Source organism: Electrophorus electricus, chromosome 2 (genome assembly GCF_013358815.1).
Source record: "Electrophorus electricus isolate fEleEle1 chromosome 2, fEleEle1.pri, whole genome shotgun sequence".
NCBI classification, from domain to species: Eukaryota; Metazoa; Chordata; class Actinopteri; order Gymnotiformes; family Gymnotidae; genus Electrophorus; species Electrophorus electricus.
In genome coordinates, this window is record NC_049536.1 from 29,985,557 (window position 1) to 30,005,956 (window position 20,400).

Below are 20,400 nucleotides of genomic sequence, written 5' to 3' on the forward strand. Positions count from 1 at the left end.
AAGAAGAAAACAAATCTGCTGAAATATAGTGTTCTGCTGCTGCTGCGAGTCACCCTTTAAAGCATAAAATATTCATTCAAAAGGCAGAGCTGTCGTATCCGATTTGACAAGTTTTTCAGAACACAGATGTCTAAGTATTAATCTCAGACACACAGGCTCAAAACAAAAGGGCCATCTCAATGTGAGGTCATGGCTCACAGTGCTTAAAGATAGCTAGTGAATTGAAGGAGAGAGAAATCGGTGAATATAGAGAGTTTGGAAGCAAAACAAAAACAAAAAAACCTAAACTAGAACATCCAGCCAGTTAAAATGGAAAGTGACCCAGGACGATTTAAGACTAACACTAAACATTGGCTTGGCTTTTCAAAGTCGCAACAGCTCCATGAGCTGAAGGGATTCTGGAGTGATGCTGAGTTGGCTCTTTTATGGCCGAACAGGCAAATTGTGTAATCGTGAAGTTGTTTTAGCTGTATAGTAAATGTTAGCAGACTAATTCGCTAATGTTTGCCAATTACTTTGCTAATGTTGTTTTTGCTTCAGTTTATCCTTTGTTTGAAAATAAAAAAAAAAACAGGCTAGCCATAATTCTCAGATCCTTTCCGGGGCCACAATCTACAGTCTGAATGAAAATATCTGGAGAACAGGCTATATGGTTCAGCAGTCACACGTTTAGGATTAACTCTGATCTTCCATGGTTTGGCCAGAGGCTAATCGCCCTCTGGCAATTCTTCCTTCGCTTGTGAACCCTCAGGTTGTAAACCAGATTCAAATGTGAGACACTCTCATGACTATACCAGGGTCTGTTTCTCATGCATGTTTAAAACTTTCCAAAATTCCATCAGATTTTAAATTACACTGCACAAATGAATTCTCCATGTGCATTCCATGAAGTTCATCTCTCTGTGACATTTTTTTGCCAAAATGTACAAGTCTACAAGTATCATCTTAAAGATTTAATCTTTTGTTCACTGTGACTTTTTATGTTTATTTTAATCACCAACAAAACAACTACTTCTAAGTGTGCTTACTAGTAATCTTATATCAACCAGTTGGATGAAATTATATAACCTGTGTCACGGCATGGCCCCCTTCTCCCAGACTTTTCCCTGTATGTGTGTGTTCATCTACATGGCCACGCATTTCCCATGTGTCACACCTGTTCCTCATTTTACGTCGTTACTGTGCATGTATATAAAGTCTTGTTTAGTCGTTGGTGTTTGACCCCACGTAAGCCTGTGTGCTTAACTGTTCTTCGTTGTGTTTCGTGTGCCAAATAAAAGTTGGCGATGGGCAATCCCCCCCCAAACTTGTCGGACCTCGACCCAGCCAATGACTGGGGGATTGGCTGGGGTTCCTGCCAGCTTTCCCAGACTATTTCACAATGCTTTGTGTGGTTTTGTTGATATACCTGGCCTGGTCGGTGTACCCATACCCGTCACAATCACTGCTAGTCACTTTATCTCCCACTTTGTCTGCCTTAGTGTCTGTTCCTGTTAGTGTTTCCATCCCTGTGTGCATCATCATCATCATCTTGGTCCTTGTCTTCCTCCTATCTGTCCTGCTCGCGCTGGCCCATGTTGGGTCGTTCAGACCTCCAGCCCCTCCGTTTGGCATTGGTCTGGGGGCCATAGCCCGATAGTGTGACTCCTGCCGCGCCGGCCTGTTAGGGGGGTTCCGTCACAGCACGGCCCCCTCCACCCAGACGTCTCTGTGCGTGTGTGTGTGTGTTCGTTTGCATGGCCGTGCCTTTCCCGTGTATCACACCTGTTCCTCGTTTTATGTTGTTACCGCGCATGTATATAAAGTCTCATTTAGTCGTTGGTGTTTGACCCCATGTAAGCCTGTGTCCTTAACTGTTCTTCACTGGTGTTACGTGTGCCAAATAAACATTTCTGTGTTCAACACGGTTCGTCTCTGCATCCTGCCAAGCCACCCACGTTACAAGTTGATTTTAGTAGTCTGTAGTTTTCAAGTTAAAGTAGGAAAGGAATTAAATTAACTGCTTTAGTATTTACTCATATGCTCGTTTTATTCTAAGTTATGTTTAATTTAGTGTGTTATATGAACCAGATTCAAGAACCATCAGACATGAAATTGTGAAGTGCCTTATTTCATTTTATTTTGTTTTAACTTTTGTTTGTGGTGAACCTCCTTAGAATTCCTTGATAAACTTCCATTTTCTTACCTATTAAAAGCAGAGGAGTGAGTGTGGAAGAACAAGTCAAGTTTACGCAAGAAAAAACTAAGACCTTTTTTGAGAAACTCAGTCATAGCCTCTTGCTAAGATCAGAATCCACTCAAGTGTATTCTTGTTAGATCCAAGTCTTTAATTGTTTTGCTATTTATTTCATGCTTGTCTTAATTCACTCTTCACACTCTCAGTGACCTACATGTTTGATTAAGCAAGTCCATTTGTTTTGGTTTGTTGCTGATAGAAGCATACGTTTTGCCATGTAGCCAGCAATTAATCAGTTCCTGAATCCTCAGCAAAGTCAAGAATAGAATACAGAGCCTGTGGATGTCATTATCCAAGGACACTGCCTAACAGTTGACACAAATAAGCAGCTCTTTTACTAAACCACCAAAGTACGAGTCCAGGGTTCGGAAAAGCTGGGTCATGTTGGTACCCCTTCCAGCTTCACATCACATGCTTAGGCCCATAAGCCAGCAGCGTGATCCAGTGGAGCTCCCCTCTGCCCACTCAACCAAGTGGTCCTGAGGTAATCAGTCCTAATTAATTCCCATTTGTGCCTACAGGTTGATTTAATAACTTCATTTTAATCACACTTGATTCACCATGAATCTGGTTTGTTTACATTTGTTAATTCTTTTTTATAGCTCTACTTTAGTGAATTTGATACCACAAGCCATTATTTCACTATCCCCCTTTCCCTTTTTCAGTCAATTCTTTACCTTACTCTTAGCAACCAATAAACATTCTATTAGGTGTAAAGCTTATACTTCATGGGTTGTGTTTCTAATTTTTGGTAGATGATCAATAACTATGTTGCAGAACTTGTAACATTAATGAGTGGAGTATGAGTTAATATCTAACAGTTAATTTTTAATGAAACTTTAAGAATTCCATGGAATCGGGATGGTGCTCTGATTAATAATTTTAATAATTGTAATTACTAATTTATTGAGGTGTTCATACCACTTGTTAATTTAGAATTGCTCTCATGATGTGAATTTTCACAGATGTATGAGTGCACAATCACTTTGCGCAATGTGATCATGCTTCATGTTACTGCACAACATTAATCTAAGGTTATCTAGGGTCAGCAGGGCAACAACAATTTGATGCAGAGAAAATAGAGTTTACATTGAGGCCTAATCCTAATCCATGCAGTAATAAAACAAAATGATCATCTCTAGGGGATTAACACCATAATAGGGTGGACCAATCTGACATTTAATCTTCATGAAATTGTAAATCTACTCAAACAAGCAAAACAATAATAATGACAATAATATTGTAGCTGCTTGTAGCAGGTAGAGATGTGCACTGCCATGAAGTAAAACATATAGGTGGCGGCCAGGTAATCAGCCATTTCTGCGCACGCGTTCCTTGCACCGTCAGTGCATATGAAATTCCCCCATTTAACCACAGGAGGCTTAATGGAGACATGAGATAAAGCACATTTTTGCCCAAAGATACTACAGCTTCACCAACAGAACCTAAGGCTGTGTATTTATATGCTCATTAGTTCCATATATAGTGAACCTCTACATAATTAATAGGAATTCAATAGGCACGGAACACATACTAAGACAGTAATGGCTGTGTTATGTGCAATACAAAGTGTGTGCTTTTTTCATTTTAAAATGACAATGATGCTATGTGAGTCATGTGGCAACCTTCACACTAGTATTAGCTGTAGTATTAGATGTTCATGTCATGGAATTTTTGGGGGGGAAAAAGGTCAAAGCTTCTACTAAACTCATGAGACTTTGCAAAAACATTGGCCCTCTGAGTTAATTTAATTACATTTTTTTTATTCATTTATATATTATTTTATATATCAACAATGGAAATGAACACTTTCCCATTAAAAAAAAAAGAAACATTAAATGGAAATTTGAATAATCCTTTTTGGGAAAACATACAGTCAAAATATATTAAAAGTGGGTTTTCAGCTTCAAAGCTATATTTAGCGAGATCTGTCGCACTATATTAATACTACAGAGAAACAGATTTGGTTGCAAGAAAATAAACTAATGGAGATTTAAATTTTTGAAAATTAAAGATTCTTCATTAAAAAAAATATTTATCTTTATTCATTTGATTATTGTAAAATGTTCAGCAACAAATATTTAACAAATATAGAAGTCTTCACATTATTTATTTCAAGAATATCCACGACAAATCCTGGACATTAACTCTGGGCGAGTTGGCATGGAATGACCCAATAACAATAATAAGAGATGCAGATAAAGTAAGCTAGCACCTTAACTGCTTTGTGTGTCAGCATGACATTAACCTCCCTAGTTATTTTTACCTTTATAATTCTAGATGTTGTTCTCATCAAGAGCTACTTGCATACATTCTTTCACAGGAGCCAGTAGGAAAGGTTGTGAAATATCCTATTACAGATTTTTTTTTTCAATGTAAGAAGTTATCATTTGGGGAATTTAGCTCATTTGAGTATCTTTGTGCAACTCTAGAAGGGGCACCATGAGTTTTATTAGTAACTGTATGCAGGCTACAGAAATACCATGTAGATTTACTGATGTTTTTATGGTCATGCTGTCTTTTATCTCCACTGACTTTGATCACTTTGTCAGTGTTGGTGATTTTGACAAGCCAAAGGACAATAAGGCCAAAGATCTCTATGCCTTATTGGAGTGTTTTGGTCTCTCACACATGTGACTAGGCCTGCACACTCTCATGGTCAGACTCTAGGCTTGGTTATTTAAGAAGGGCTGAACATTTCAACCACTGTCAAGGATGTAGCCCTTTCAGACTACTGCAATTACTTTGATATGTAGCCCATGCTAATGGTACAAAGACATGTTTATATCAAACGCTAGAGATCCATTTCTGTGATTTTTTAATTTAAAAATAAAAAAAATAATCACTACTTACATAAATATTGTTTACTTCTTTCAGGTGGTAAAAATGGATTTTACCATTTTTATTATTTCATTATCTAATTTGTTTTTATTTAAATCAACCACATTAAATTTATTTAAATAAACTGTTTTATTTAACTTGTTTGGGTTTTTTCCCCTCATTTTAACAAAAACCTTCCCAAGGTGATAGCCCCTGGGAGGTAATTAGTCTTAGTATTTCCTTTTTTCTGTCTATGTAAAGCACTTTGAATTGTGCCTGAAACGGTGTGTCTGTGAATGAAAAAGTGCTATGCAAATGTTTTTGTCCAGCTGCAAACAGCTTGGTTACCATCAAGCTAACTCATGGACAATCAAGAGTACATACATAAAAGAGTACATAGTGTACACCCATATATAGTCCATTTTTGGTTTTGTTGGCAACCATCAGGGTTTTATATTTAATGTGGGCACAGGATGCCATTGGAGGGAATGAGGATGAACATGAGAAGACTTGAAACAAGTAGGATTCTGGACCATTGCTGGTGTCTAACGGCACATATTAGCAAATTAACACCAGTTTTTGTCCAGTGGTAGAGCCAAAGCATTTCCAGACAGCATGAGGGGTTCGGTGGCTAGAAGGAGCTGTACCTGTGTGAAGATGGAGGGTCTCGTTGTTGCAGAAGTCGGTGAAGCAGCAGTTGCGTTTGGAGACGTGGCGGGAGCCGTAGCAGAACACCTGGCCCTTCATCTCGCTGGGTGAAAGGCAGGACTTCACGGCCTCCTCTCTCCCGTCGATGAGCATCACCGAGTTCCAGCATGCACCCTCTGCCTCAGTCTCGCAGGTGTGGTTCGCACAAAGATGACACACACACTTCAGGGCTGCAACCACATCATGAACTTTTTACAAAGCTACTAGAAAGCTGATAATTACAGAAGAACACTTTTCAAATAGCTTTAAAAGCAAGGAGAACAATTTGTGTCACACTACCTGTTTGTTTTTTTTCCTTTCTTTGACATTATACATAAAATGTATATGCACTGCACATCTCACCTGCTGGCAAAATTTGTCCTTCCAGCATTGTTTAAAGCAGCTTTGTGCGAGATGCCGAATATTCAAGCTTTTAGTACTGCAAGTATTAATGAGTACATCTAATCGATAAAAGCAGCCAGCAAGCCCTAAAAGGAGCACTTACTCTGGACATGACACCACAACACACAAAATTAAAACCAAATCCTTGCTACTGACCACTGACAACTAAAGTTATTTTTCTTTTTGGCATTTTCACCCTAACTGACTAGCATTTGGAGTGTGGACTTTGTGGTTTGCCTGCATGTGAGGTACAAGGTGATCTGTTAAACCACTGAAATTGAAGCTATTTTCTTTGACATGTATGCGCCCCAGTGACATGCTAAAATAATATTGATCAGTGTTCCGTCCAGCCTAGAGTGGATATCTGCCCACCTTAATGAGACTAGATGCTTTTAATACTAGTAAACTGTCCTGCACTATTCTACGCTACACAAAATTGCATTGTTAAGCACTTAAAGACACTTAAAGGTTTATATCATTTTATAAAATATTATATCCATTTAATAACAAGAAAAATTCTCCTCATTCATTCCTTTTTATCAGTGACAGACACTGTGTATTGACCGATTTCCACTTCAGAAGGGAGTTCTGAGACTTGACCTGGTTTCTTAATAGCCCTGAATTAAAGCATTAAAATCACCATCAAATATATGAGCAATACCCTCCACTTAACTCCCTTTGCTTTGGATGTACTTGAAAATTTGGTTATTATCAGTCTTGATTGTTTTGCTTTTCTCAGTCAAAATAAACTTTCCTTCACACCATTCAAGAAGCTGATCTTCTTGAACTTTGGATCCAGAGATTTTGCAAATGAATCCCCACATTTTGGCCAAATCAGTTATGCTCAAAACACACAGCACATTTGTAAATCCAGATCAAAGTTTCACTTAAAAATGACCTTCAGTTCTCTGTGCCTCCCAACTAACAGTCAAAAAGAAGGAACTAATCTTCTTAACTTCTACATTCTTTAAGTATAGCTTTAAGTTTACAGAACAGGATCCCCGCTTACACTGCAGGTCAAAGTGGAGTAATGCTGCTAAGGCTAATGACATGCTAATCTCAGCCTGCTCTGCTTACACGTGTCCTGCTCAAGCTTTAAAGAAATGCATTCAGTATTGTGCATCTCTGCCTCAGTTCAATCAGTTACATGGAGCTGGGCCCTGCTGCAGGGAAGGTGAGAGAAGATGGAGGTAAAGTGCTGTGTTCGGTGGCAGAATGAGTGGTGGAGACACATAAATGAGGCGTGAACTAATTAATGACATTCTCTCCGGTGTGTCCCAGTGGTATGAATGTCTAACCGTTCTCTGCTGCTACCTTGTTCTTATCTTGAGATTTTCAAGGCAAATTCCACTGATGAGTCTAATGTTGCCAAGAGACACGGGCACCAGTGATGTATGATTGGTGTTTTTAAGCCAGTCATAGGTTTATTCCTCAGTTCTAAGCAGATCCACTCAAGAGAGATAGAGGGTCTAGTGTACAGGCTGTAGGCGACATAATCTATATGCACTAGATTTGTTGGATTTCATAAGGTACTAGAATCTGTTTCTGGAATATTTCAAACTTGCACTCGTCCCATGTTTATTATTCTCAAACAGATTGTTATATTGTATCTACTAGTAAAGAATGGTTTAATTGTGTGTGTCCAGTTAGTTAAAGGTCTCATAGAAAATACACACACCACCAGAAACCACAAAGAATAAACAGAAACACTGAATGGTGGTTAGTAAGGAAGTGCTATTAAGCTTTTCTACGGTTATCTACAATCCTTCAAAACATGCTGTTCCTATTTATGATTCACTTCCATGTTTTTCAGTGTGAAGATGTTTGCAATTTTCCAGACTGAATTTCTGTTGCACACAGACCACTTCTCAGACTGCTTCTACAAATAAGAAGAATCCAACTGCCTGTCAAACTGCAAAGCCAAACTCATAAATTTAACAGTGTTATGTCAAATGTGTTTCTCCTAACAAACACCATAAGCTATTTATTATTTACACAGTAAAAAAAAAAGTATATTGTTCCTTTTAACTGAGACTTATCCCTGTAAATCTTTACAATCTTTTTCTGAAGGCAAGGCAAGATCGTAGAGCACTGCAATCTTGATGTCTTCATGCCAATTTTTCACACCTCTGAAATAAATCAATTTCATACACTCAGAAACAAATGGTCTCACTTCACGGGATAATCGAGATCAACTCAGTAGTTAAGCAAAACAAAAAAAGAAGCATGTTTAACTTTAACATGCAGACCTCTCTCACACAAGCTGGCCTAACATGGCAGAATGTTTCTAGGTTACAAACAGCAACTGAATGTGACTAAAACGACTAACAGGGAGCGATGAACATCCATCTACTGTTCTACTTGGCAGTTCTGTGACTGTCAGTTGCAGCAAGTCCTGATTGAGCCTTAAAAAATGTTGCAATACTAAATTTTTGTAGGATGCTTGCAGTTCATCTTGAGAAATAGATGTTTCTGGGGAAATTTACACACTTGTATAACAAAAGAGAACATGGAGCTTGGAAATTCTCAGTTTTTCAGAGAAATGTTTTTCCATGTTGATGTTTTGCCTCAACCTGAAAAATTGGGGATGCATTTGTAACATTGATTGAGACCATGGTGTGGAAATTGAAGATAAAGTGTGACACTGTGTGTGTGCAATGAGTATTACGTTAGCCTATACACTATAAAATGGCTTTATATATACCTGGTTCTAGTTAGAAATCAGAAACTTGGCTCGATTAGAAGAAAATAGTACAGGGCTAGGCTTCCTCTCGCTCTCGGAAAGCACTGGATTTACACTTAGGAAAAACTGGTTATAATCCTGCTGTTGTTTGGGGGGTTTTTTTTGGGGGGGGGGGGGGGCGGGGCCGGTTAGGAATAGGGAGTCAATATCTCTGGCTCTACTCAGTAGTGCGAACGCATTACAGTTCAGATGAGTGGGAGGAATCGACTGGGCTTAATGCGCTGTACCAGTATTCGGATTATTGTCTGATAGTGTGTAACGGATGGGAGCGAGGAATCAATCCGACGGGTTCAGAACGGTGAAAGTCTGGTGTACGGATGCCAATTCCCATAATAAGGCATATCCTCATTAAGCAGGAAAATAACATTAAAAAAAAAAAAGATTTAATCCATTATCACCCTGTTCCAACAAAACACGTCCAATCTGCCAAGAGTTGACATGCTTAAAAAAATCTGTGCGGACCTACATATGAAAATGTATTTCTAACATGTTGATCAATCGCAAAGTGCAACCCATCAAGCGAGGGGACGGGTTTAAGTGAACGGGAAAACGCAAGTCTCCCATTCATCCATATGAGAAGGAAAATGGCATTTTTGAGAACTCAACAAAAAATTATCTGAAAAAAGGGTGCGCTGACACTTTTAATATAAACTTTTCAATTTAAAAAGCCACCACTCAATCATAAGAGTGACATACATTTACCTTCATCATTCACATTTATATCATCGATAAAACATAACACTCCAGGTACTTTAACAAGTGAGGTCGTGCTGCATCCGAACTTTACTAAGGTGTCTACTGCTGGCAGGTGTTCCCAACGAAAGGAGCGCTCTCCCCACGCACAGGCGAACATCTGTCGCGCCAGATCGCTTAAAGGGATCCCGTCCGATCTTTTGACTTAACGCTCTTATAAGTCTATTACACAATGCTCTCGTTTAATTGCACAACGTTCAGAGTCCATGTCTAAGTGCTAGCCGAACAATAAAACGCCAGTGGATTTGCCCTTATGTCTATTTTGGTCAACGAGTTCACGCATTCGAAGGAAGATCAAGTCAGTGTACAGTAAACCAGGCATCACATCTTACCAATTAATAGAGATGCATCATATATAATCTCCTAAATGAAGCTCCAACCCAAAATGACTATAATAAACTTATTTCCAAATCAGACGGAAAAGTAGCGAAGCGCCTCTTACCCGCACTGAGCGGAGCGAGCGTGAATAACAGCAGCGTGGCTTCAGCGGTAGTGCACCTGCGACCAGGCATGTCCGGGGCAACATGTGAGTTCACCTCGCAGCTGAACGAATCTACCCTGCCTTTTCAAAGAAAATCCCATCGCCTTTTCCCCTCGTTATTTCCACAGCCCCGTTTCGCATTGCTCCACTCTAAATAATTGGAGAGCTACTGAATACGCAACAGGGGATTCGCTCCGCCTCCGATGGCCGGATTAGCATAGTATCCTACCGATAAACACACGAGCAGAGGGAGGTGGACCCGAACTATAGTATACACTGCTGGCCTTCACTGAAAACGCCAGGTGTGTTTGTTAGGGATTCAAAAGTAGACATTTGAAGATGAGTTTGTACCTGTGACTTGGACTTCAAGACCAAGTACTGTGCTGAGCCAGGAATATGGCTGTCATCACTGACCCAAGCGTTAACAAATGACGGTTTGGTAGATGGACACTGTACGTATATGCATGCATGCACGCACACACTACAAAGAACACCTACTCAACACAAAAACAGATCCGTCATTTGAAATAACTGTGGTTTGAAGAATAATTAGTGTTACAAGCATGAGTGTCCTGAGCATAGAAAAGTGAGTGTGGCCTGTACATGAGCATAAAGGAATCAGGTCAAGGGTCAAAGACCAGCAGCCAAACATGGCCACAGCTACTGGAGAAGCAAGGACCACAGCCACATCCCCTGCACTCAGAACAATAACAACCTTACATTCAAGCACAGAGTGGGTGGCTGTCACTTGGCTTTGGTCCGAGTTAAGAGCAACATGAACACCATATTGAAGCTGAACAACAGAGAGAAAATTAAAACAGAAACTAACATAACATGGTCTAAACCCATAATTGTAAGCTTGTTCTATATTTAAAATGAAATTTTCTTTTGAAGAGCTGTAAGAGAACCAGCCCTGTGTTCTTGCAGTAAAGTTTGGGCCAAAAACTACACAGGAGCCTCAAAAGCACTTTCAGAGTGGGATAGTGGTCCAGGCCATTCCTGTTTTAAACTCTGCTTCTAAAACTCAACCTAAATGATGGAGCACAGCTGGTTATTCTGTAATGCGCTTGGTGTAGATCACAAGAGCATCTTGTGACATAGGAAAGAAACATGCAGAAGAGCTTGTCTTAATCACTCAGTTTCAGGCAAACTGGTGTCCAGGTAATAGTACAGTGCTGCTAAATGCTTCTAATAAGAGAAAACATATGCATTAGCTCTAGGCTGAGGCTATTAATGTTAATGGTGTTTTTGAAACGCAAACAGAGGTGTAAAAGCAAATGGCTCAGATTTATCCAGAAGCAAATTTGTTTACCAGTTCCCACAGACCTTGAAATGTTTGATTTGTTAAATAGTTTAAGCAAAATGTGAGGCCAGGCAACGGGTCCCTCAATTTAAGATGACGCGTAGCTAAAATATAGCTAAAAATATCATACACACATGAACAAAATATTGATGCCATACTCAAAAGAACATCTTTTAAACTGTATTCACACAACAGATTTTTTAATATGTGAATACAAATGTGAAGCATCAGAATCATGAACATGTGCATTACCGACAGATGTAGCCATATTTGAAGAGCACCCATTCGTAGAAAAACATCTGACCCCGTCTTGCAGATTTCTCCTTTGAAACATATGAAAGATTCAGCCCTTTCTCTCACAGGAAGCTGCCCGGGAGCTTGTGGAGTATCGTGTCATCTCAAAGCAATACTGCAACTTGCTACTTGCTGGTCTTCCTCTAAGAGCCATCAGACCTCTACAACTTGTCCAGAAGGCAGCAGCATGATTAGTCTTCAGTCTTCTGAAGTTCACACGTCACTCTGCTGCGTTACCTTCATTGTCTTCCGGTAGCTGCCCGCATCCGATTTAAAATCTTGATACAAATCCTCCATACATGCAGTCAATGGTCAAAGCCCAAACTGTACCATGAGTACGGCTCGGCTTGAAGCGCCATTTTTCAAGACTCATGGAAGACAAGCATTGAGACCATCCTCCTGGTTCCCAGATGGCAGGACTAACTTCCACTGGCTGGCCGGACAGCAGAGTCCCTTAAAACGCAGACTGAAGGCTTATCTATTTGTGGAATATTTAGAATGACCATTGATCCTGAACTCTTTGGGTAACCGAAGCTCTAGCATGTATAGCTATTGCAATTATCGTGGTCTGAGTTTTTACTTGTTTTGCACTTCTAGGCATCAGCATTGGTCCCTGTATTTCAACTGTATTCTAGCTCAATGGCATGTTGAATTCCACCTTACCATACTGGCTAGGATCTGTTCTATGAATAAACGACAAAGCACTTTTAAGGCGCTCTGGATAATCGCATCTGCTAAATGCCTGCAATGTAAATGTGAAAACATCTCTTGGCTGTGTGAGCACAGCCACATTGCTGCATGTCTAAAATCCTTTTGCAGACATAAATCTATCATCTTAATACAAGGACAGTACACTGCTTTGGCTTCCATTCATTCGCACAAGTAAGCTGATGCAAAGCAATGACACATTTTGCTATAAATGATGCTTTTGCTGTTTTTTGGTGGAAAAGTTTCATAATGCCAAACATACCTATACTCAGAGGCTGTCTATTGGCTGTCTATTGGCTGTCTATTGGCTGTCTATTGGCTGTCTATTGGCTGTCTAATCTATACATATAACTGACAAGATTTTACACAAGACGTCTATGGAAGATTTCATGCTGTTATGTATTTGTGCATAAACTTGTCAGGTTATCTTAATGCAGTTTTATCAGTAGTGAGAATTCATGGAAAAGTTTGCTGTTTATCTTGTCGATGAGGCGGTCCATTTCTTAAATTCTGGCCTTAATTAAAAACAACACATTCAATTTAAAATAGTAAATAATATAAAACATTAAAATAACCCAAAACATTTACTTCAGTTGTGCAGGCAGTGCACACATTTCGACATGCAGGGCTTGCAGACGTTGCTTAGTTTGAGTTAAGAATGTTCTAGTATTTTTTATTATTATTTCCTTTAGCATTTGTACTCAAAGCTTATGAAACAAACAAAAAGAAAAAAAAAGCTAAATGCTCAATGATACAAAAAAGGTGACATGTTAAAAGATCTCAGGCAGAACAATAAAAAAGTTGCCATCGCACCATTCGTTAAATAAATTACAGCTTGAACGCCAGGACTGCAGAGATGCTTTCCAATTCTATTTTAACGGCAGTGCAAAAGTAAACAAAAGAGGCAGTAAAATCTATTTTTGTTTTTACTCTCCGATTATGGATGAGGATATGGCGCTAGTGAAATATAAAATATAGCCATTTTTGGCAAACTGTCAACCGTTTTCTTATCCCTCCAAATTCTTCTGTACTAGTTCAAGTAAGGAATGCCAAAGACTACCAGTGCAATAAACGAAAAATAAGCATAGACTGTGTTGCTAAGTGAGACATTTCCCAGGCAGTTCTAAAAATCAAAGCTGCATTAGAAGTAAACCACAGCTCTAAAGCGACTTCCTCCAAGGTTCAGCTACTGTAACAGTCTCTTCTTTGAAGGACATGACTACACACAAAAGCTATGTCTTAAAATAGGTCACATATCAAATACTATTTGTAGTCATTTTAAATGCCCAAGATGCCATCTTTGGATGCCAAAACATGTCCCACCGTGTGTGTTTAAAATAAATACATTGTGTCTCTAGGAGAGCACATTGCCCGAGCAGTCTTTATGTCTCTTCCCTCTTCTCTGTCCTGGTGACCTGTCCGCTGGACACGATAAAGGCCTTTTGAAGTTCTTCCGTATGGAAGCAGCTCAAATATCTGCTTTTATTTTGTCCAGCGAGTTGTCGATTTTTGTCAGAGTCTTTTTAATGCGCAGTGCCGTGAGCCTGGCGGATGGGTTCTGGTACCAGCACTCCTTCATCAGTTTGGCAATGGACGTTAAAGTCTGCGAAGTGGCAAAACAATGGAAATCATACATCAGTGCATTAGCAGTGAGAGCTGTTAACTCTACTAATCCCAGCACAGGGTACAATTAAGAAATGGGCAGCAAGGCACAGTCTGTGCTCTGATTAAGGACCTCCCACCAACAAAGGGCCAGCAATTCGATTAAAAATCGTTAGCCGCTTGCTGGAACACATTCACTACTGATTTGGGATTGTTACCCATGCTGAATTAAAACAGTTACCTATTGCTTGGCTACAGAGTTCCCCTTCCCATTACCATGCTGGTGAGCAGAATAGGAGATTTTATTAAAACGTGTACTCACAGAGTCGGAGAACCATCTGTTGGGGATGTTGGGTCTCTGCTGGTCTATGCACACCACCTTTTTCATGTCCTCGAAGCTAGGGTCACTAGGCACTACGTCATGGAACGGAGGTTTGTAGTCCTCTACGATACCTGCAGTGTCATGTACAAAACAATGAAACAAACAAACAGCGAGTCATTGTCTTCCAATTATCACATTTGGGATCCAAGTTCTCCAAATAAAAAAAATATCCTGGAGTAATTAACCATGCTGAGAATGACCAGTATGATTAATGTGTGGGAGGTGGCTCCTGCAGTGGAAAGACAGAGTCAAAGTGCCCCAGGTCAACCTTCACTGTCAACGGACCCTATAAATAGAAGGCTAAGTCTATTTAGATACAGGAGAAAGACCAGCGTCCATTTCAGATCGTACACTCTGCAGGAGGGGGCTGGAGCAGGCGATGACATGCGTCACTGAAAAGAACATTCCAGGGGGTGAATCTAGCCTGATCTATGGCATGGCTTCAGCCATTACCAACAATTCAATCTACGTGTTGGTACGGAATACTTAAACACACACGCACACATTGGGTCTCGTGGTCAATGGTGAGGACGACATCATGTCAATATGTGCTGTGCGGCTGTTTCTGATCAACTTTCTGCAGGCTCCAAGTTCCTGTTTTGCTTCTGATAAATTCTCTGCATGCTCCAAACCCCAGAAACGGGTATCTGACAGTTCTGTTTCAGCTGAGTAGTTTGTACTTTGGATGAGTCACTAAATGGATAATGCGGTTCGTATGAACACATGCTGCTAGGCACAGGGTGCGGAGTGCACACGTGTGAAAGGAACAGAAAAGCATGACTGCAAACCAACGTGCGGCACAGAGCAGTGCATAAATGAGTCAGTCAGTCTTATACCGTGGCTGGGGAGAAATAACGGATTTTGAAAGTGCTTAAACTCTATTTTTATAAAGTGCTTAGCATTGCACAAGCAATGTAAATAGATTAGCAAACTGAATAAACCAATTCAGAACAGATTCTGTAAAATGCTGCTGTAGCACACCGTAGTTATATCTGCAGTAAGTCAAGCATTTAAAGGTGGATATGAAGCACTAGATTTAGCTAGCATAATGTACAAGATGAATTCTCACTTGTAATAAACTGTATAGGTTTAGCACAGTCAATGAAACTGGAATAAAACCATAAGCAATCAAAATTAGGAAGTGTCTTGGAAAGCGTACATTAGTTTACATTAGCCAACATTAGCCAACTAAAGATTTCCAGTCTTATACTGGCATAGTTGGCTATGGGTGCACGGAGCAACCTCGCCAGAAACAAAGTAGAAGAGTTGGCAACAGAAGCTGAGATTTTTGCTAGCGATCCATGGTGTTGATCCCATTTCCTTAACCAAATCGATTAATAAACGCTAAAATGTCAAGATACTGTATGTGTCAGATTATTCCAGTTATATGTGTCATTTGTGTAAGCATACATGCAGGAATTTAGATTTCATAAGGTCCTTCAAAAATAAAGATCTTGCAAATTCATCCAGTTTAGTGACCAGCAGAACATTATACTCCATGAGATCCAAAATGAATATGTTAATCAGAAATATAATGATTTTTATGGAAACCTGACTAACATTCATTACCAAGCTCATTAATTCCATGTTTTAATCTTTTTGCCACAGCAATGGCCAGAACCTTGCTATCACTGTTTAATAATGGCACTGGACACCAACCATCACAAGAAGCCATGGGTCTTTGTATGGCTTAGGAGTTAACCTTGCCTTGTTTTCCTGATGTGGAAAGCCATTGTTTTAAAGCCACTTCATATACTGCCAGTGGGAAAAGAGATTTTTCCTTATAAAATTCAGAGGAGAAACCACCACATCCTGGTGCTTTACTGGTTTTCGTATTTTTAACTTCTTTTATAATTTCATTAGAACTTCTGGGAACATGCATTATTAAAATCATCTGGGAGCACCTGCTTCCCTCGCTCCAAGAGCCTCCTCTCTTCCCTGCCCTCCATTCCTCCGCTCACATTTAGGGAAACAAGGCGGACTGCGAGGACATAGGAATTGAGGTGGCAGCAGTTACCATCGTGGGATGAGCCCTAGTACACTGAAAAGGAGAGTCAAGAATGACACCTTATGGATAACTGAAGGGACTCGCGGTAGGACTGCACGGGGTTTAGGTTCTGCTAGCTACATATCAAGTAGTTAGTTCTCCAAATAAGATGTTCACTAATGTGTCTGATCAATAAATAGAAACTACTGAGGTCAGATGGTACAAGCTGTGCACTGTAACATGATTAGCTAGCCAAGTTAACTTGCATTGGGACAGAGAAGATTTCCCCCCTTACTGCAAGAAGGTTTTTGGTTTTGACTTTATCAAACATCTGTGTATATGCAGCATTATTGTGTAAGGCTAAAAGTGGAATAACGTTTTGACACGTATCCATACAAGATCTTGAGAATCTTTCATTCATTGAATTAGCTGAAATGGGATTAACACTGGAACAATGGCACAAACCTCCACTGCCGTTGCAAACATGACTGTGCTGCCATCTTTGTTTACCAACTTTGAAAGGGGCTCCTGAAGCTCTGCTCTAGCTGCTGAAGGGACCGAGTTTGCACAGGGAGAGCAAGGATACTTCCAAGACGTGCCTCTCACAGCAGACCTGCCCTCTCCACACCTCGGAGGTCCACGGTTCCTCTGGTCCGAAACCCTTTCGCTCCTACTCAACCGAATGAGCCATTGGGATTCTTAGACTCTCCTCAAAACACCTTTCAGATCCAACTTCTGCCATAATGTAACTGAAGCAACAAGCAGGTTTCTCTCAAAATTGAATGCAAGTAACCAGAACTGCTGTCTTCCTGCAGGTCCCTTTCCAACTAACCAATCTCATGCTATCACGAAAGCATGAGCTAGTACCAAAAAAAAACCCACAAAAAAACCCCCCCATCATAACGTGATCAGTTTATATCTAAAATTCTCTCAAAATAAATTCCAAACAAGTTTGCACAAAACTCATCAAAATTAAGGGTGTTTCATGTCCACTTTAAATGTTGTTCTGTGGATCGGTGGACACGCAAAAACTGCCATAATTATTTGAAGATCAACTCAATTTTTGGCTTTAACCCTATACAGGCCCTGGTTTCATGACCTATGACCTCCTGGCAAAGAGTGATGGCAATACACAATCACCGGCTCTTAGATGTCGGAAGAAATACTGAGATTACGGAATTTCGCGGGATCCCATTTCCTTGAGCGAAGCCAATGCTTACAGTTCTGAGTAGCCGACCATGCACATTCAGATCTCAACTGGATGACTGTGGATAGACGGAAGAGGGAATAAAAAGCAAGCCCAACTGACCATTGCTGACCGTTCGCCTGGCTATCTCCCACAGTACCAGGCCGAAGGCCCAGATGTCCACTCTCTTGTACGACTCGAAGCAGTCCACCTGAATGGAGTCGTCCAGCACCTCAGGAGCCATGTAGCGCTTGGTGCCCACTTTAGGGTTATTGCCTACGTCCAGCTCGTTAGTGTCCTGGTAATGCATCACGGCAAGGCCTGGGAAGTCCAAGAGCACACACGCCCCCACACACACACGCCCCCACACACACACGCCCCCACACACACACGCCCCCACACACACACACGCCCCCACACACACACACGCCCCCACACACACACACGCCCCCACACACACACACGCCCCCACACACACACACGCCCCCACACACACACACGCCCCCACACACACACACGCCCCCACACACACACACGCCCCCACACACACACACGCCCCCACACACACACACGCCCCCACACACACACACGCCCCCACACACACACACGCCCCCACACACACACACGCCCCCACACACACACGCCCCCCACACACACACACGCCCCCACACACACACGCCCCCACACACACACGCCCCCACACACACACGCCCCCACCCACACACGCCCCCCACCCACACACGCCCCCACACACGCCCCCACACACGCGTCAGGGAGGATCAGGAACTGTGGACAGCATCTTAGAATGCATTAACAAAGGGCACATTTTAGCAGTGTTTATTGGAATGAAGCCATTCTATAGTTCCGATGCACCGACTGGGCATTTTTATTCTTGGCTTCTAAAAGCATTATATCTACAGAAATCTGTTTAACAAAACCAAACGCAATGTGCTCAACACCGTGCAGCAAATATGAACAAAATATCAGAATCTCCCTTTTGGCAATATTTTTTTTAACATTTCCTTTCAAACTCTTTGTTTGTGTTGTGTTGGGGGAGAGGGGACATTTTCCATCCTGTTTCTGACCTCACGCAAGTGAAGCTTACCATTATTTGTGGCAGACTGAGGACATTAATGGATTTTTCATTAAGGTTTCCGAGTGACACTGTGCTGAATTTCCCCCCCATCTAACGAGCGCCTGATGTTCCATGTTCTGAACAACCCAAACAGGCTGACTGTCTGAGCGCAGGGGCTTTAGTGCAGTTGCTCTGCACCGGGGACCTACTCACTCTGTCCACGCGGGTGGCTGCTCCACTGGCTATTATTAGCTGGTTTACTGGTCACCATGACAAATGCAACTTGTTAATAGAGGAGAGGGAAGAAAAACACTTCACAAGGCCAGAGAAAGTGTGACCTTCCTTAAAATACCTTTCAAAAGCAACGAAAACATCTGTGTGCCCTGCTGCTTGGTCTGTAATGCAGCATGGTGCGGCATGTACAGGGCTTGCTGAGAGCGCCTCTGTGCATGCATGGGCCGGACCGTTGACATGCTAAAGCGGACCCGGCGCTCGCACTGGTGCTGACGGCCCGTTTCACACTGATGGGGATCCCTTTCATCTGCTTGGCTGACCAGCCTGCAAGAGATCAAAACTGATCTCCACTGACACTGAAGGACAGACAGCCTGAATTTTCTTCCCCACACTGACATCTCACTATGCACCAGCTACGCACGCTGTCGCTCTCTCTGACATATACACACACATTTTTTCTCAAAGTAGAGCAGTTTTAGCACTAGCTGTCACTTATGTAGTCCCATACATTTTAAACAGAGCTTTACTCATACATTGATTTGAGAACAGTTCACCTAAAATCATATCTCCTAAAACACTGCATATAAATACTTGTCCTGAGAGTAATCACTGGTCAAATTAGTGCAGCCTCTACCCTGTCCTGGGTGCAGTCTAGACCTTAAGAAGCTGCACAACCTGAATCTTGGTGTTAACATAAGTGTAAGGAGTCCCAACTAAAGCTTAAACCTTGACCTGATCCTCTCCCTCTGGAACAGAAATAGGTTAGCATGCTAAATCTCGGAGCCAAAGTCCAACAACACAGCTTGATATCAAAAATAAGGGTAAACTATTAGTAAAGTGCCAAAACTAAAGGCTTCTCAGTGCACAAGGCTTCAAAAACAGCTGTTTTAACAGCTGCCAATCCAAAGCAGTAGAGGTTCCTACTCCACTGTTTGCAAACAATGTAAACACCGGTTGGGTTTTTAGGTCACTGATGGTTGTGCATTCACAGCTGTGTGTGTCAATGGTGAGAGCTGCTTAATGGTTTCCGGAACTCTCTGGGTGTGAAAGCATCGAGTGTGGCTCTGAAGGCCAGGCCGTAGCCTCTGGTCTGTCCTCACCGAGGTCCGCGATGCAGCACTGGCCGTTCTTATTCACCAGGATGTTCTTGCTTTTCAGGTCTCGGTGGGCGATGGCAGGTTTGCCTTGGGTGCCGAAGATCTCCACGTGCAGGTGCGCCAAGCCACTGGCGATGGACAGCGCCATCCGCAGGCAAGACGGTGCATCCAGCGTGCTGAGCTGCAAGTAGTCATAAAGGGAGCCCATCTCGTGGTAGTGGGTGATTAGCCAGAGCTGAGTGCTGGAGTTGCGGGAGGTCATGTCCGACGCGATAAAGCCTAGAAGAGGTAAAGGACGGAGAGAGAACAAAAGAGAAACCAGAAAAACAGAGTTAGACAAAGGGAGAGAAATTGAGATCCAGTGAGACACAGTGAGAGAGTGAGTCAGAGATATGGTTAGAGATATTCTA

At 41.5% G+C, this 20,400-nt stretch overlaps 2 protein-coding genes across 8 annotated transcripts in view; both read right to left on the minus strand.

Annotated features, from left to right (window-relative positions):
* LOC113574646 (TGF-beta receptor type-1) overlaps positions 1-10,272 on the minus strand; it is a 30,309-nt gene extending 20,037 nt beyond the window's left edge. For 3 of the 5 annotated variants that reach the window (XM_027005715.2, XM_027005713.2, XM_027005714.2), the window contains exons 1-2: positions 10,084-10,272; positions 5,704-5,934 (exon numbers count right to left, since the gene is read on the minus strand). In XM_027005715.2, the coding sequence (XP_026861516.1) occupies positions 5,704-5,934; positions 10,084-10,153 (301 nt within the window). In that variant the 5' untranslated portion in view covers positions 10,154-10,272. The remainder of the gene's footprint in view (positions 1-5,703; positions 5,935-10,083) is intronic. The other 2 variants (XM_027005716.2, XM_027005717.2) reach the window with 2 other exon arrangements.
* Positions 10,273-12,807: 2,535 nt separating this feature from the next.
* LOC113574636 (activin receptor type-1) overlaps positions 12,808-20,400 on the minus strand; it is a 31,454-nt gene continuing 23,861 nt past the window's right edge. For all 3 annotated transcript variants that reach the window (XM_027005687.2, XM_027005685.2, XM_027005686.2), the window contains exons 9-12: positions 19,994-20,269; positions 17,708-17,905; positions 14,352-14,482; positions 12,808-14,030 (exon numbers count right to left, since the gene is read on the minus strand). In XM_027005687.2, coding sequence (XP_026861488.2) covers positions 13,896-14,030; positions 14,352-14,482; positions 17,708-17,905; positions 19,994-20,269 — 740 coding nt within the window. In that variant the 3' untranslated portion in view covers positions 12,808-13,895. The remainder of the gene's footprint in view (positions 14,031-14,351; positions 14,483-17,707; positions 17,906-19,993; positions 20,270-20,400) is intronic.